We start from the raw sequence: 17,607 nt of genomic DNA on the forward strand, positions 1-17,607 counted from the left end.
TTGAGTAATTGTCTGACCATCTATTTACAAGCATGACAGCAAAAGTTTAAAGGAATTCTAAAAGGGGTGGGAAGTAAAAATAAAGATCTAAATACAACATATGGTCATTGCAAATCACCCTGAAGTTAATGGCATTTTGTAGTAATTCAGAAACTTCTTATACAAGGTTAGAACTTTTCACTTGAATAATGCTACTCTACAATGGTTAGATTTATAAATTTAAGAAACATATTGGATTGCTGTCAATTCACATAATATTCAGTAGCAAATTAGCAACCTTTGAAAATTGAGCCAAGGAAATGGAATTAGAACCCAAACTAGAATGTCAAGCAATCTGAATATTGCACATTTTATGTTCTTTCTTAGAAATGTATTAAGAGACTAAAATGAAAATGAAAGTCAAAATATCTTACCATAATAAAACTCTCCTTGTTGATACATCATTGGAATTTGGACTTCACTCTCATCATCTTTAGTAAACGAAAAAGTTCTGGTATTTTCAGGTCTAAATTGTGACTTCCAGTTCCCCTTGAAATAAACAGCATTGATGAGGGCCAGGTGAGTGACAGGGTCAAAATCCCTTGGGGATACCAAATCTTTCAATATATCTATTTAAAAAATGATGAAAATTCATATTAAATTAGTATGTGAATGTGAACAACGTTGATTAAACTTTTATTTGAAAAAGTTGCCCAGAAAAATATATAATGTATAAAAATAATTAAAAGTTTCTTACATTCAAAGAATAAAAGTTCCACATATATATGTACACAATTACATAATAAGGATTAAAATATCTAACTTACTAACATCACCTAACTAGTTATCAATAACTACCATAATAATACTTGTAACAACTTGAACATATCATAACTATAGAACCACACACAGAAACAAAAACAAAAAACAGAAAAGCAAACAAAACAGAATTTCAGGCTTCAACATTTTCTAATAACAGAAAAGCCAATGAAAACTCAGATAGCTAATAGTAAAAAAGCCTTAAATTTACTCTTACAATTTTTATAATATTTTATTATCATACAATTTAAATTTCTCCCTTCAGTTTTTTGCACATATTATTACCAAAAAATAGTTTTGATAGATGAAAACAGAGTGAACATGCTTGGTTTTATTGGGATATCACAAGTAATCAGAAATGGCCATTTTCAAAATACTGAATGATATTCAGCTTTTGTTTTAAGTATTTGAAAAGTTTGGAAACAATATAATAATTTAGTCTATTTAAGTTGAATTATTATTTATACTGACTATAAAATAAAAAACAAACCATATTTCTTTCTTTTATTCTACATCTGAATTTCATGGCTAAAAAAAGATAAACTAAAATTGTTCTGTCCTATCTCATTTTATTAACCAGCACTTTTGGGGACAGGAAGTCAGCTACACCCATTTGTATTTAGAGTTTACTCCTGGCTTTGTGCTCAGGAATGTCTTCTGACTGTGTTGTGGGAAACATATGTGGTACTGAAGATCAACTAGGTCATCATATGCAAAACAAGTGTCTTACACTTGTACTATGTCTTCAGCCTCATTAAAAACTATTTCAGACTTTAAGAAGATGGCTCATGAACCTGGAGAGTTAGTACAGTGAATAGGGTGCTTGCCTTGCAATCAGAGAACCAGGGTTCAATCCCAGGCATTCCAAATAGTTCCCTGAGACCCAGTCTGAGTGATCCCTGAGCTCACAAACAGAAGCAAATTCTGAGCAACATTGAATATAGCCCCAAACAAACAAAAAAATGTAAGATTTCTCAGTACTTTGTATATAATAGGGCACAGCATATCTAATTATGATTTTTAGTGGTCGTACTTTCACCACAAAATTGATTAGTTTAACAATAATACAATTTAATAAATAAGTATAGGCATTTAATTTTTTCTATTTTAAGATTCTAATTTCAGTTATTATGATGTAATTTTAAATTAAACAGAAAAAGCGAAGGGCTAGAGTATTCTTTTTAAAGAAATTCCACACACAATTTTTCTGGATTTAAAAGACAACCAACACCGTTGAACACTTTCAACTTTCCCCTATTCCGTTTTAATTACATTGCTGAGAGTCACTATCTTCCATTCTAATTAATATTTATTGTTTAAACAATTCAAGAAAAAATTATTACAAAAGCCAAAATTACTACATAGAGAAAATTATTATAAAATAATACATAGTTTAGATTAATTTATCATTTCTCAATCCTATACTTAGGAAAAAACACAACTTTCTCAATGTTTATTCTTTAACAATATACTTAAAAATAGGATGTGATTCGATTTGTGATACAGTGCAGCACTTGTCTTGCACAAGAATAACCCTAGTTTGACCCCTGCACAGCATTTGATTACTTCAATACATCATGAATGATCTTGGAGTAAAGGGCCATGAGTAAGCCCAAAGCACTGCCAGATGTAGCCCAAAATAACAAGAACAAAAAACTGATATCTTGATAAATGCTATCTACGTTAAAAAAGCAAGAGGAAGAATAAGACATAAAATGTCAAAAAAACAGGTACAATTAAGCTCATAGAGAAAGAAACCAAATAACTTACTATGTGTGTTATTCTCCACCCATTTATTGATATAATTGGCCACATCTATATTTTGACTAAAGTCCACATGATTTACTTCTGCATTAAAATATTTCTTCACCATTTGCAAAAACTCTTCGTTTACATGAAAACCATTTTGCACAAAGAGGGAATTAGCAATTCTCATCACATAGTGACTTTCTTCAGCAGTTACCACGTTAGAAAAATTCTTCAAGAAAGAAAATTCTTCACCTGCAAAAATGACAAAAGAACCAAAATGACAAAATGACAAAGGAGCCAAAAAGGTAGAGAAAATGAAAGAATCAGTAAAATGCCACAAAACAAAGACATGAAGGAAAAGCAGTTACTTATACCCACAGTAACTGCTTAGGAATTTACAATATTTTGCTATTTCTACTTGCTAATATTAACTTCTTGCAGCTGGGTATCATTAACTGACATGTTTTAAAAGTTTCATTGGTATTTTAGTATGTATTGAATTTTTGGCTGCTTTTTTAAGACACTAATGTTACTTTTATAAATTATTCTTATTTTATAGTTATCAGGAATAAGAATTAAGTTAATCTGGCTAAAATAAAATATACATTGATATTTTTATATTTACTAGACTTCTTTAACCTCATATCTAGGAAATTCATTAGAAATTACTTTAGCTCATGGGGTTGGAGAGGTGGCGCAAGCTGTAAGCCATCTTCCTTCACATACTATCTTAGGATGGACCGTGGTTCTATCCACGGACATCCCATATGGTTCCCCAAGCCAGGGGCGATTTCTGAGTACATAGCCAGGAGTAACCCCTGAGCATCACCAGGTGTGGCTGAAAAAAAACTAAATAAAAAAACCCCAAAAAACCAAAAGAGTAAAAAAAAAAGAAATTACTTTAGCTTTTAACTTTTGAGTATACTTATTCAAACAGAAACATTAAATAAAAATTAAACAAAATATTAAATAGAAAAAGATTAAATAGAAACACCCTCTGGGTTTAACATGATTATGAAATAGTATTTGACTAGGAATTTTACCTCTATATTTACATAATATACTTCAAAACATTTAATACCATATAAATATTCAAGATAGTTAAATAAGCTTCTGGTATTCTAGAAAAGCGTAATTTCTTATAGCTCTTATATTAAATTGTTCATTAATTTATATATAATTTGGTTATTTTCTTTCTTTTTATTCTTTATTTTATTTTATTTTATTTTTTTTTGGTTTTTGGGCCACACCTGGTGATGCTCAGTGGTTACTCCTGGCTATGCATTCAGAAATCCATCTGGCTTGGGGGACCATATGGGATGCCATCCTAGGCAGCTGCATGGAAGATAAATGCCCTACCACTATGCTATCACTCCGGCCCCATAATTTGTTAATATATTCCTTTCCTCTCTAAATTGAAAATTCCAGAGTAAATATCATGTCTTCTTTTGTTTATTATGGTGGCTTTTACATAAATATAATAAGAAAGTTCCTAAAATTCAGTGATTCAGGAATAAAGTCATACATTATCACCTTTTTTAGTTTCTAAATCTCTCTCCTAGCTAACAATTTCAATGACACTTTCTTACCCCGAATAAATTACTGCTGCCTCTAACCTATGAAAGCATATTCAGTTGAAAGGTTAATGTCAAGCCCTCTTAAGAGGGCTAACCTAAACACACTTACCACTTTTCAGGCTATCGTATCCCATTGAATGACGTATTTCTTTCAGAGTGGATCCTTGGGCCCCAAGTTCCATAATCCCCATTGCAAGGGAAATACTCAGTGGAGAGAAAAGAATATTTTCGTCTTCCCCATTGGTTCGGAGATGGTTGTACATATTCACCGACAAATCAACAACAGCTTCATCAGGAAAAGTAGCCCCTAATGTCATACTTTGCAGAATAAGCAAAGAGAATATTCCAAGAAGAGCCATGCTGGAACAGTTTCAAACCTGGGAGATATGATTTATATCTTTATTATTAATTATTTCTCAGAATGGAGGTAATGTTTCAAAGACATGAATCATTTCTTCCTTTCCTTTTCCTTTTAGGCCACATGTAGCTTTGCTTAGGACTATTCCTTTCTCTGCAATAATAGATTGCTCATGTTAGATTTGGGGGAACATATAAAGTGCCAGGGATCAAAGCTGGCTTGGTGGTAAGACAAGTACCCATAAAACATTTCCTGATGAAATGATAAATCAAGCTAAAAATGTAAAATAATTAGGATCACTGTGAATTTATGAAATCTTTCAAGACTGATTTTCACACATACAATATTTCAAAACTCATAATTTTACCAGTGTTCGATACTTCCAGTGTCCCCATTTTCCTTCTAGTTCCCAGCCACTATAAGAGACTATTTTCATTTTTCCTTTTTTCTCCTTTTAGGCACTATGGTTTACTGTATACCCAAATTGTTAAACAGATAAAATTATTTTCTTTATAATAAACATATTAAAGAACATGATAGTCTTAATATTTTTTTCAATTAACAAACAAATAATATTGCTGAGTTCTAAGATTCTTCCAGAAACAAGATTCCCTATTCTCCAACTCCACAGTGAGTATATATGTAAACACCTGTATATATAAAATAATCATAAATTATTTATGAGGCTAATTTATTAATTTTACATTAATTTTATAAAATTTGGTCATGGATTTTAAAAGTTATTCAAGTGCATTATGATCAACAACTATCATGGAAAGTTTACATAATTATTTATAAGTATAAAATATATTCATATATCATTTATATTATGTATATTTAGTGTTTAAGATGAACTAGCAATGTTAAGCATTCCATAATGAATTTATGGAGTGACTATAATTTATGCCCTTAATATAATATACAGTTGGGTTAGCAATTGGTAGTAAGAGATCTGACATAGACATATCATGAGCCCTAGCTTATTGACCAGGCTACAGAAGCCACAGGAAGTGGTAACCCCAAAAAGCATCATGTTCAGCACATCCTTGTGTGGTTTTCCCGTGCACATTTGTTCCCTATGAGCTGCAGTTTCCCCTGACAATTATTTGGCAGGAGGAGTCTCATAAAATACTGTCATTTTGTACTGAGGCATATGCTACTATTTCAGCTTCTACCAATGAACATGATTCTTCACTTTAAGTGAATATTTTTAAGTATCAGGATCATATTTTTTTAAGGCATTTTCTCTTCAGAATAGAAAGCAGTGTCAGGTATCTGAATATTTTTGCCCAGTCATCAGGGTTCCAGAAGTTCCTTCCAGAAGTTCCAGGGTTCTTTCCACAGGCTGTCATACAGGGGGAAGAGTTCACTCTTTTCTTTTTGTTTTTGTGTTTGCTTGGGGGCACACTCATTACTGCTCAGGGTTTAATCCTCATTTATGCTTGAGGGCTGCTCCAGGCAGTGATGATGGGGCATTATGAGTTGCTTACAATCAAATCTCCAAGCCTTCAATTTAGGAAATTTGTGCTCATACCATTAAGTCATCTCTCCAGCCTTTTCTTTTTTTTTTTATTGAGACCATTGTGAATTACAAGTCTTTAACAGTTGCATTTCAGGCCTATAGTGACAGTGATTTAGGGCCATTCCCACCACCAGTGTTGACTTCCCTCTACCACAGTTCCCAGCATGTATCCCAAACCTCCCCCATTAGTCCTCTGAACTACTAGTGTAACAGGTCCATTTTATGTTTAGCTTGTTATAGTTTTGGTCTCTTGATTCTATTGTCATTGACTATGGCTTGGATATTTAGATCTGACGTTTTTTTTTGTTTGTTTGTTTTTTTTATTTAATGCTCCTGAGACCACTTGGCCCCTGGGTCCCATCCATTATTTTTTTCCTTTCTTTTCTCTATTTGTAGAAATATATAGAAATGTGAGGCAGAACAAAATGATTCAGTTTCTAGGTTCTATGTAAAAGGAGGGAGCCCCTATATAGAAGATATAAATAAAATAAAAAAAAACACAATTTCAAAGAGGGGGGGGCTCCAGCCTTTTCTTTTTTCTTTCACTTTGATCTACCTCCTTTATTCCTACACTTTATCACTGCAGGCATTTGCAAGCTAAGCTATTTATTCCAACAATTAAGTAGCTTTTTGTTCTTGATCTTAAATGATCATTAAAACAACATATAGAGTAATATTGAACAGACACTGCTGCAAAATTGTATTTCAATTAATGTGGGTCATTAAGTCTCCATGACTCAGTAAACAGAGTACAAGGGGTTACCTAAAGCCAGGCAGTTTCAAGACTAGGGACTCAAATATCCGAGTCAGCCTAATGCAAATTTCAGAGACACTTCGTAAATGCTTCACATGTATGGTGTTCAATTTTAGTGATCAGGGCTTATGGCAGGGACATTGCAGATTTCGAGCCACCCCGCCTCTGCTTTTGTATTAAAGTTAAAATAAATCTCATTTATTTAGGAAGAGAAGGTTTCATCTGCCTGAATGCATAGGCTCTCACATCCTGCACTGTGAGAAACTATGAGGCTGCTCTGGACAGATCAAGTGCACTACTTACTGCACAACAGTATTCATCATGCTTGCATCAACTGCAACATCGGAACAGAAACCAGATGCTGGGAAACACAGCTGGCTTGCTAGTCTATCAATTTAGCCATCTAAAGGGAGATCACTGTGACATAATCACTTTCTTTGTATCCCAAAGAACCCCAAGGGTGAAGAAAAAATAGTTGGAACTTTATCCTTAGATTCAAATAGAAATTTAGCAGCACCTAAGTTGAAAAATATTCAGATGTATACTATTTTTTTTTTATTTTGAGTCACACCCGGCAGCACTCAGGGGTTACTCCTGGCTCTATGCTCAGAAATCGCTCCTGGCAGGCTTGGGGGACCATATGGGATGCCAGTATTTGAACCACCATCCTTCTGCATGCAAGGCAAATGCCTTACCTCCATGCTATCTCTCCGACCCCAGATGTATACTGTTTTATGGGATTCTAAAATTTAAAAGATCTCCAAAATACCAAGTCCAATATTATATATATATATATATATATATTTATACACACATAATGTTATTCTTCCATTGGGCAGTCCAACTTTATTTCACCTCAGTAAAGATACAAACCTGAGCCTCAATACTATCACTTAATATTACTCAATAGAGGACCAAGAAATTAAAGTCACTATATAACAGAAACAACTGTTAGTCAATAACAACTATTTGAAAACCATGGTATTTTATATGACTATAAAATTTCACTATTATAAAATTTTTATTCCAAGAAAACAAAAACTAGATAGTAAGCATTAGATAAAATGATGTTGAGTGTATTACATTGATAGGCAACATCAAATTGTAAGTGAAAGTCAGGGAGATACTATAGGGGTTACTAGTACAAGGGTGTACTCCTTCCTTACACATGACTGACCCTGTCATGATCCTGAGTATTGCATAGGGTCCCCAAACATTGCCAGGAGTGGTCCCCTGAGCACTCAAGAGATATAGGCTCCCTCCCAACATTAAAAAATAAATAAATGTAATATGAGATCATAATAATAGCTTATATTTGATGTGGTCCTAAAATGTCACATGCATTCTCACAACATTGCTTTTGTATTTATGAAATGAATATGCTCATCTTTATCTGCACTATTATTTTAGATTAGTTTAATTATTGGGTCCATACCCAGCTGTTCTCTGCCTACTCCTGGCTCTGCATTCAGGGATCATTCCTGGTGGAAGCAAAATGAAGTACTGAGGATTGAATTTGGATCAGTTTCATGGAGGTTTAGCACTCTCTACACTGTACTCTCTGGGCCTATAGTTGTACCATTAGTAAAGAAATAAATGAGATAACAAGTGAATTTTTTTTGTTTTGTTTTCTAGGCTCACACCCAGCGGCATTCAGGGATTACTCCTGGTTCTGTGCTCAGAAATCGCTCTTGGCTGGCTAGAAGGACCATATCAGAAGTGGGAGATTGAACCAGGCTCATCTGCGTGCAAGGCAAATGCCTTACCCATTGTGCCATTGCTCATGCCTGAAGTGAACATTTGTTATAAGTTAAATTAATGAGGCATATTATCACTTGTGATGGATAGACTCTGGACAAACTTAGACTTGACAGCTTTGTGCATAGGACCCTGTGGACCTTTTCTTTTCTGAGCCCAGCTCCTAGATCAGGGATTTGACATTTGACATTAGCTATCATTCACCAAACTTGAAACCTTGTGAATGCTACCAAGAATTTTCAACTGAATACACTCTTCCTGTTCAATAGTCATAATTCACTGACCTTATATACTCATAAATCTAAGTTAACTAAATGGAATGACTAAGTGAAGTCCCCCTTGTGATACTCAAATGGCAATATATGGTAAAGAAAATAATCTGAATAGCAGAGGCATTGTCAGTAACCCTCTGGTATAAAAAAACTGAACAGATTAGTTCTCAAATAATCTCAAACATTAACACATAAAACTCAAAAAAAGGTGTAAACTAAAAAAACCAACTGTTATGTCACACCAATATAAATTCAGGCAAATTCTTTTTTGTTTGTTTTGTTTTTTGGGTCACACCAAGCAGTGCTCAGGGGTTACTCCTGGCTCTATGCTCAGAAATCACTTCTGGCAGGCTCAGGGGACCATATGGGATGCCCAGATTTGAACCACCGTTCTTCTGCATGCGAGACAAATGCCCTACCTTCATGCTATCTCTCTAGCCCCTCAGGCAAATTCTTAAGTTCATTAAAATTCTTGGAAGTCTGGTCAATGAGGACCTGAAATCAGTATTCACTATATTGACAACAGAAATCAAGCAAGTACTGGCCAATAAAATTAAGCAATTTCTAGACAATAAATTTTACTAAGTCAAAGAAGAACTGATTCAGAGGATGACAGATTCCATACAAATTATTGAAGGAATTAAAATAAAGAACAGATTAGCAAGCCACAGTAGCAACTTGCACACATAGAAAACTGTACTGATGAACTTGAAAACAAAATAAAAGTTAGTTTGATAAGGAAGTGGCAATAAAAGAAGAAAAGCAAAAGGATGGAATATAATGTAAGCTATATAATGAATATACAATGAAGAAGAATCTCTAGGAAACCAAACCCACAAACACAAGTCACCATGCCTGTACCTGGACAGTTCCGACTCACTCGATTCTCAATAGAGATGTAAGCTGAGCCATGAAAAATTAAGTGTACACCAGCCACACAGTTGAAAACTAGTAATCTTGGGAGGAGAGGTTGAGCCAAGTCCATGCCATGCCAAAGCCACACCAACAGCACCCATTAGTTACAACTGCTGCGTTGCAATGGCCCAATTTCACCACTCTTTTATGGCTCTCTACAGAGATATCGATCTGAACAAAACTCCAAATATGGCGGTATTTGGGCTGGCATCACCTGGACTTTCTTTGGAGTGAGTGCAGGCGCACTCCACCTCCCTTTTCATACTTCTGGAAGCCAGGCAGCTGAAAACATGGCTCACAAAATCCATAATATCAGCAATAGTGCTCGGAATTCTTGTCCCAGTAGAAGAGCACTAATTTAGATGCCAATATGTATCTGAAGCCACTTAACGTCCAGAAACAAAAAAAGTAATAGAATGATCAAATAACAACAAGATCTTATTAAACCTTCTGAAAACCACTTAAGGAACTAATTGAGAGTTACAGTGTTTCAAAAGTTTTCTTGCTGCTGTATGCTGTATTCATTTTTTCTTTCTTTTCTTTTTTCAATCGATAATTTCACTCCCATTTATCTGGGAATAAATGTGTTATGATCAACTATGTGAAACATGTTTTTTTTTTTGTTTGTTTTGTTTTGTTTTGTTTTTGGGCCACACCCGTTTGACGTTCAGCGGTTACTCCTGGCTATGCGCTCAGAAATCGCCCCTGGCTTGCGGGGACCATATGGGACACCAGGGGATCGAACTGCAGTCCGTCCTATGCTAGAGCTTCCAAGGCAGACACTTTACCTCTAGCGCCACCTTCCCGGCCCCGTGAAACATGTTTTTAAACAAAGTAAATTAAATTGAGCCAGAGTAATAGAACAATGGGCCTTGTATGTGGCTAGCCAGGGTTTGATCCCTAACATCTCGTATAGCCTCTGAACCTGCCAGGGATGATTTCTGAGTACAGAGCAGTATTAATTCTTGAGCACCACTGGGTGTAACCCAAAGACAAACAAAATAATACTATATAATGTAAATTAAACTCAAAAAATAGAATCTCCAAATTATAGGAGAGAAAATAAAGAAACGGAAAAACCAAGTGAAAGATATCATCTGAGGGGCTGGTGAGGTGGCGCTAGAGGTAAGGTGTCTGCCTTGCAAGCGCTAGCCAAGGAAGGACCACGGTTCGATCCCCTGGCGTCCCATATGGTCCCCCCCAAGCCAGGGGCAATTTCTGAGTGCTTAGCCAGGATTAACCCCTGATCATCAAATGGCTGTGGCCGAAAAAAACAAAAAACAAAAAAATAAGATATCATCGGAGAACTTTCCTTACACTCTGATTGAAGTCTGCTGGACAGCAAAGAAGTACTCAAGAGTAGCCCAAAGAGTACCAAGCAAAATGGTCCCAAACAGAAGAATACCAAGACACAGTAATCAAAATGATAAAAATCAAAGATATACTGATTAAAGCATCAAAAGATAAGAAAACCTTAAATATAAGTAAAATAATATAAAGATGACTACATATTTCTCTTAGGAAACACTATAGAAGAGAAAAAAGTAGAAAGATAAATTCAAATTAATTAATAAAAACAACTTTCAACCTAGAATTCACTATTCTGCAAAGCTCTCAGTTAGATTGAAGAGAGGGATAAAAACATTCTTAGACAAGCAAGACCTCACATTTGCTATAACTAAACTGGCCTTGAATAAAAGGACACTTACATGACCCAAATATCCAATCATAGACACAACAAGTCCACACAGTAAAATAACAACATAGCTCTTTATATCAGTAATTTCTCTAAATGTTAAAGGTCTGAACTCTCACATTAAAATGCATAGTAGTGGTATGGATTAGGAAACAAAATGCATTAATTTTCTATCTATTGGAAACATATCTAAAGTCACAGGATAGACATAGACTAAATGTAAAAAGACGAAAAGTAATCATAAGACAACAGTAAATAGATGAAAAGATGGAACAGCCGTACTCATATCAGACCAAGTAACATTCAATTTAAAGAAAGGTGTTAGATAGGAATAGGCAGTACTTACTAAGAAAACAAGAAATCAAGAAGTACTAATTTTAACATATACTTTCAGGGTCTCAAACTCAATTTACCTGGGGGCCGCAGGAGGCAAAGTCGAGGTGATTCTTGAGTACAAAGTCAGTAGTAAGCCTTGAACATTGGAGGTGTGACCCAAACAACTAAAACAAAACAAAACAAAAAAAGATTCTCTAGGGCAGGGCCACAAAATGTTGTACGGAGGACTGCAAATGGCCCGTGGGCCACAAGTTTGAGACCCCTGCACGGTCTAGAGATGAAGGATGAGCAAGGTTTATAAGACCATAAACCTAAACATGTGGATGAGAAAAACAATAGTAATGGGGGACTTTAACAATCAACTATCTCCCCTGTTTAGAGCAACTAGAAATAATAACAGTAAAGTCAGAAGAACACTAATTAAGAACCTGAAGAACTGGGACCAGTGGATACATACAGGGTCTTTCCATCCTCAAAAAGCCAAATAAATAATCTTCTTTAGTGTACATAGAATATTATCATGATAAATTATATATTAGGGCATAAAATCACAAACATAAGAAATCATGCCAAATACACTATCAGATCACAATGCCACAGTTAGAAAATAATCATAAGAAATGTAGATAAATCCTAATATCAGGAGACTAAACAGTACACTTCTAAGTACAACAGGAAATTAAGGAATATATGATAAAAAATCCTGAGACTCCTCTTAATTAAGAAATCAATTGTGGGGGCCAGAGAGATAGCATGGAGGTAAAGCATTTGCCTTTCGTGCAGAAGGTCATTGGTTCAAATCCTGGCATCCCATATGGTCCCCCGAGCCTGCCAGGAGTGATTTCTGAGCCTGGAGTCAGAAGTAACCATTGAGCACTGCCGGGTGTGACCCAAAAACCAAAAAAAAAAATTTTTTTTTGGGGGGGGGGGCGGCAAGATAGCATGGAGGTAAGGCGTTTGCCTTTCATGCAGAAGGTCATTGGTTTGAATCCTGGCGTCCCATATGGTCCCCCAAGCCTGCCAGGAGCAATTTCGGAGCGTGGAGCCAGGAGTAACCCCTGAGCGCTGCTGGGTGTGACCCAAAAACCAAATAAATAAATAAATAAATAAATAAATAAAAAGAAATAAATTGTAAAAAATCTATGACACAATAAAAGCTATACTTGGGGGTAAACTCAGCAATATAGGCCTATATCAGGAAAAAAGAAAAGGAAAAATATCACTTCATTTCCTTTCAACATCCAATTCTTTTTTTTTATTTTTTTTTAAATAAAATAAATTATTTTTATTTCAAACATATATTAAATCACCATGATTTACAAAGTTATAGAGTTATTCATGATTGAGTTTCCGGCATAAAATGTTTAAGCACCAATCCCTCACCAATGTCCACTTCCCTTCGTTAATGACCCCAGTTTCCCTCCTGCCTCCTCAGCTTGCTTCTTTAGCATACACTTCTTTTACTTTTAGGCATTTTTGTATTCAATACTTTTTTTTTATTTTTAACGTAATTTTTATTTTAATTGTAGTGGCTTACATATTGTTCACAGTAATATTCCAGGTACATATTTACATTGAATCAGGGGAATTACCACCACCAAAATGTCCTCCCACAATCGCTCCCATTCTGCCTCCCAAATCCTCCACTCTTCCCCCCAGGGGCTGCTAGAATGTGTGGTCCCCTCTGTCAACATCCAATTCTTATCCATTGTAGTCATTTCCAACTATCATTGTAATAGTGGTTCCTTCTAAAATGAAAACAAAAGAGAGAGAGAGGAGAGAGAGGAGAGAGAGAGGAGAGGAGAAAGAGAGAAAGAGAGAGAGAAAGAAAGAGAGAGAGAGAGAGAGAGAGAGATATTGACTGCCAAGGAGAAAAAGAAGGGGAGGGAACAGGAATTAGGGTGGGAGGAAAACTGAGGATATTGGTGGTAGAAAATGTGCACTGATGAATAGATGGATAATTCATCATGAACTTTGTAACTGTGTATCTCATGGTGATTCAATTAAAGAATTTACTTATGTAAAAAATAAAAAAAAATCAATAGTCTAAATGCACATCTAAAACCCCAGGAGAACCAGCAGTAAATAAATCTGAAGAATGGCAGAAGGAAATAATAAAACCCAATGATATAGAAACCAAAACAAACAAACAAACAAAAAAACACAATATAAAAAAAGTCAATGAAACCAGTAGCTGATTGGTTTTTTGAAAGAGTAAATATGGAGGACAAACCATTGGCTAAACTCACAAGCAAATGAATAAAAAGGATCAAATAATTGGATCAGAAATGATAGGGCAGAAATTACAACACAACCCCTAGAAATCCAAGACATCACAATAGCTTACAACTTTTACTCTTTTAAATTGAAATAGACAGTTTCTTAGAAGCATCTCAAAAGTAAATGAGAAGTAAATAGAAAGCCCAAACATTCCAATAACACACAAGAAAACTGAAAGATTATTCTCCCAAAAACTAAAATCCGGTCCAGATGGATTTACTGGTATTTTTTAATTACTTTATTTAAATACTGACGTTACAGGTTGTTCATAATACAGTTGGTTTTTTCAGTTACAAAGTTATTCATGATTGAGTTCCAGACATAAAGTGTGCAACACCCTATACCAGAGTGTAAATAAAAATATCCACGAGTGGTGAGACCACCCCAGATGCCCCTTAGGCAGATGGGTATGATGAAGCAGGGTAGTGGCAGATAAATAATATCAAGCTAGTCAAGACAAGATTTATCAAAGTCATTCTGTTTTTATCCTCATGGTCTCTCTCTGCCATGTGCTCTCCCTGTGCCTGCCAAAAGCCAGAATTGCTCTCTCTTTATTCTCCAGAACCAAATCCACCAGGTTGGGGGGAAGATCCTGTAATCCATGTGGGCTTTTCCATATCAAAGAGGAAGTTGGGGGAACACCTTTGTTTGGGGTTGATAGCTGGGTATTATCATACCAGTGCACATTTCTATTACCAATGTCACCAGTCCTTCCCACCCTCACCCCTATTTCTCCCCTACCTTCCTCTTTGGCAGATGTTTTACTTTTCTCTCTCCTCTCCCCCCCCCCCACTCTTTTTCCTTTTAGACAATATGGCTTGCCTTATTATTACTGAGGGGTATTCTTTGTGGCAAAATTCCTACATGTACCAATCTTCCTATATCTCGTCTCTATTGCCTTTGAGTATTATTACCATACTATCATTTTTATAACCCACTAATGATGACATCATTCTGTCTATCCTTCTCCCTTTGACTCATTTTATTTTGTTGTTTTTTGGGTCACACCCAGCAGCGCTCAGGGGTTACTCCTGGCTCTGGGCTCAGAAATAGCCCCTGGCAGGCACAGAGGACCATATGGGATGCCGGGATTTGAACCACCATCTGTCTTTCTGGATGCTATCTCTCCGGCCCCCCATTTGACTCATTTTAATACATCATAATACTCTCCATATCTGTCTATGTATAAGAAAATTTCATGATCTCATTTATTCTAACAGTTGCATAATATTCCATTTTGTAGATGTACCACAGTTTCTTTATATATTCATCTATTCTTGGGCAACCAACCCCATCAAAAAGGGGGATGAGATGAAAAGAAATTTCCTTAAAGAACAAATACAGATGCCTAAAAGGCACATGATAAAATGCTCCACATCATTAATCATTATCAGTGAGAAGCAAGTCACAATAAAATATCATCTCACATCACAGAGATTAAAACACATCAAAAAGAACAAGAACAACCAGATGCTGGCTCAGATGCAGAAAAATAGGTAGTCTTATTTACCTCTGTCAGTGGGAATTTTGACTTATCCAGCCTTTTTAGAAAACAATAGACATTCCTCAAAACATTAGAAACTGCTCCCTAACAATACAAAACTTTACAAAAAAAAAAGGCACCTGCACTTCTATGTTCAATGCAGAACTATCCACAATAGCCATAATCTGGAAGCAATTCAATATTATGATGAATAATATTAACTGAATGCATTCCTGTTGACATTAGGTACGAATGCCCACTGTCTTCACTCTTAATCAACAATGCATAAGACCTATTGATAGCAATCAGGCAAGAAAAATAAATCAAAGGAATCCAAATTGGAAAAGAAGTTAAATTGTCTCTAATTGTAGATGACCTGATATCATATATAGAAGATCTTAAAGAGGCTACCAACATAAAACTCCTAGTAACAATAAACCAATTCAGAAAAGTGGCTGGCTACAAAGTCAACACACAAGTATTGTTCACATTCTTATAAACAAATGATAAAACAGAGGAGAAAGACATCAAAGAATCTATCCCATTCAAAATAGTGTCCCAAAACACCAAGTATCAAGGAATTAATCTAACAAAACAAGATGGGTAGGCTAAACTAGGAAAGCAAAAAACATATAAGAAAAATAATTAAGAAGACCTTAGGAAACAAAAACATTCCATGCTTTTTGATTCAATATTCTCAAAATGATCACTCTCCTTAAACTGCTATAAATGCAATCCTATTCCAAATTTAGATGACATTCTTTATGACTTAGAACAGTTCATAAGAGAGTTTGTATGAAAATATAAACCACTCTGAATAGTCAAAAATCATATTGTTAAGTAAGAAACTGGCAGGTTTCTCTTTGCCTAACTTAAAACTATGATCTAAAGTTAGAGTGATTAAAACAAACAAACAAACAAACAAACCCCAGCATGGTATTTAAATAAGGAGAGACTCTGAGCAGAATCAGAAAGGAATAATTCAAGGATAATACCCCCACATATATGCTCATATAATTTTAACAAAGGAACTCAGAACATGAAATGTAGTAAAGATAGTCTCTTCAACAAATGGTACTATCAAAACTAGATAACCCCCTGAAAAATTATAGCTATCTAAATCTCACACCTTACACAAAGTCCATTCAAAATGGATTGAAGATGTTGAGATCTTTAAAATACACTGTGGAAAATACAGGCAGAACACTCCAAGATCTTGATCTCAAAGGTATTTTCAATGATACAATACCACTGGCAAAAGTGACAAAATGAAAAATAAATAAATGGGACTACATCAAGTTTATGCATAGTAAAGAATAAAAACCCCCTCAAAACTACAAATTAAGATTAAAATACAGCTAACTGGGAAAATATTTGTATTCATAAATCATAAAAAGGTTTGATATCCTTTTTATATATGTCAGTAAAAATACTCATAAAATTAAACAACAAAAAATCAAAACTGGGGAAAGTAAATGACAGAGACCTCTCTGAGGAAAACTAATGGATGCCCAACAAGCACATGAAAAATTGCTCATCAACAAATATTATTAAAGGATTCTGGGTCAAGACAATAATGAGGTCCTAGTGTACATCATTGAAAATGCTAAATATCAAAAATACTGAGAACAATGTGTATTGGCAGATTGTGGTGACAAAGAAACTTTCCATCACTGGTGGTTATGTTGTCTGGGTTCAACCCTTATGGAAAAGCATGTAGATGTTCTTAGTAAGCTTAAAGACTAAAATCAAGCTACCCAGCAATCCCACTTTTGGGGATCTACCCCAAGTACAGAGAAAATTCTATCAAAAGGACATATGCACACTGTTATTCACTGCAGCACTCAGTACAAAAGCTAAGATATGGAATAAACCTAAATGTCCAACAACAGATCAAGTGGATCAAGAACATGTAATATGGGTTTGGAGCAATAGTACAGTGGATAGGGAGTTTGCCAAGCATATGGTCGACCCAGAACCCACTAGGGTTCAATCCTTGGCAACCATATGGTCCCCTGAGTCAGCCAGAAGTGATTTCTGAATGCAGAGCCAGGAGTAATCCCTGAATGCTGCTGGGTGTGGCCAAAAAACAAACAAAACTAAAAGAAC

General features: G+C 35.2%; 1 protein-coding gene across 1 annotated transcript in view; it reads right to left on the bottom strand.

The window, feature by feature from the left end:
• Nucleotides 1–17,607, bottom strand: part of SERPINI1 (serpin family I member 1) — a 92,797-nt gene that overhangs the window by 22,942 nt on the left and 52,248 nt on the right. Inside the window, exons 2-4 of the mRNA XM_049774463.1 lie at nt 4,234–4,501; nt 2,569–2,799; nt 414–608 (exon numbers count right to left, since the gene is read on the bottom strand). Coding sequence (XP_049630420.1) covers nt 414–608; nt 2,569–2,799; nt 4,234–4,483 — 676 coding nt within the window. The 5' untranslated portion in view covers nt 4,484–4,501. The remainder of the gene's footprint in view (nt 1–413; nt 609–2,568; nt 2,800–4,233; nt 4,502–17,607) is intronic.

Source organism: Suncus etruscus, chromosome 6 (genome assembly GCF_024139225.1).
Source record: "Suncus etruscus isolate mSunEtr1 chromosome 6, mSunEtr1.pri.cur, whole genome shotgun sequence".
NCBI classification, from domain to species: domain Eukaryota; kingdom Metazoa; phylum Chordata; class Mammalia; order Eulipotyphla; family Soricidae; genus Suncus; species Suncus etruscus.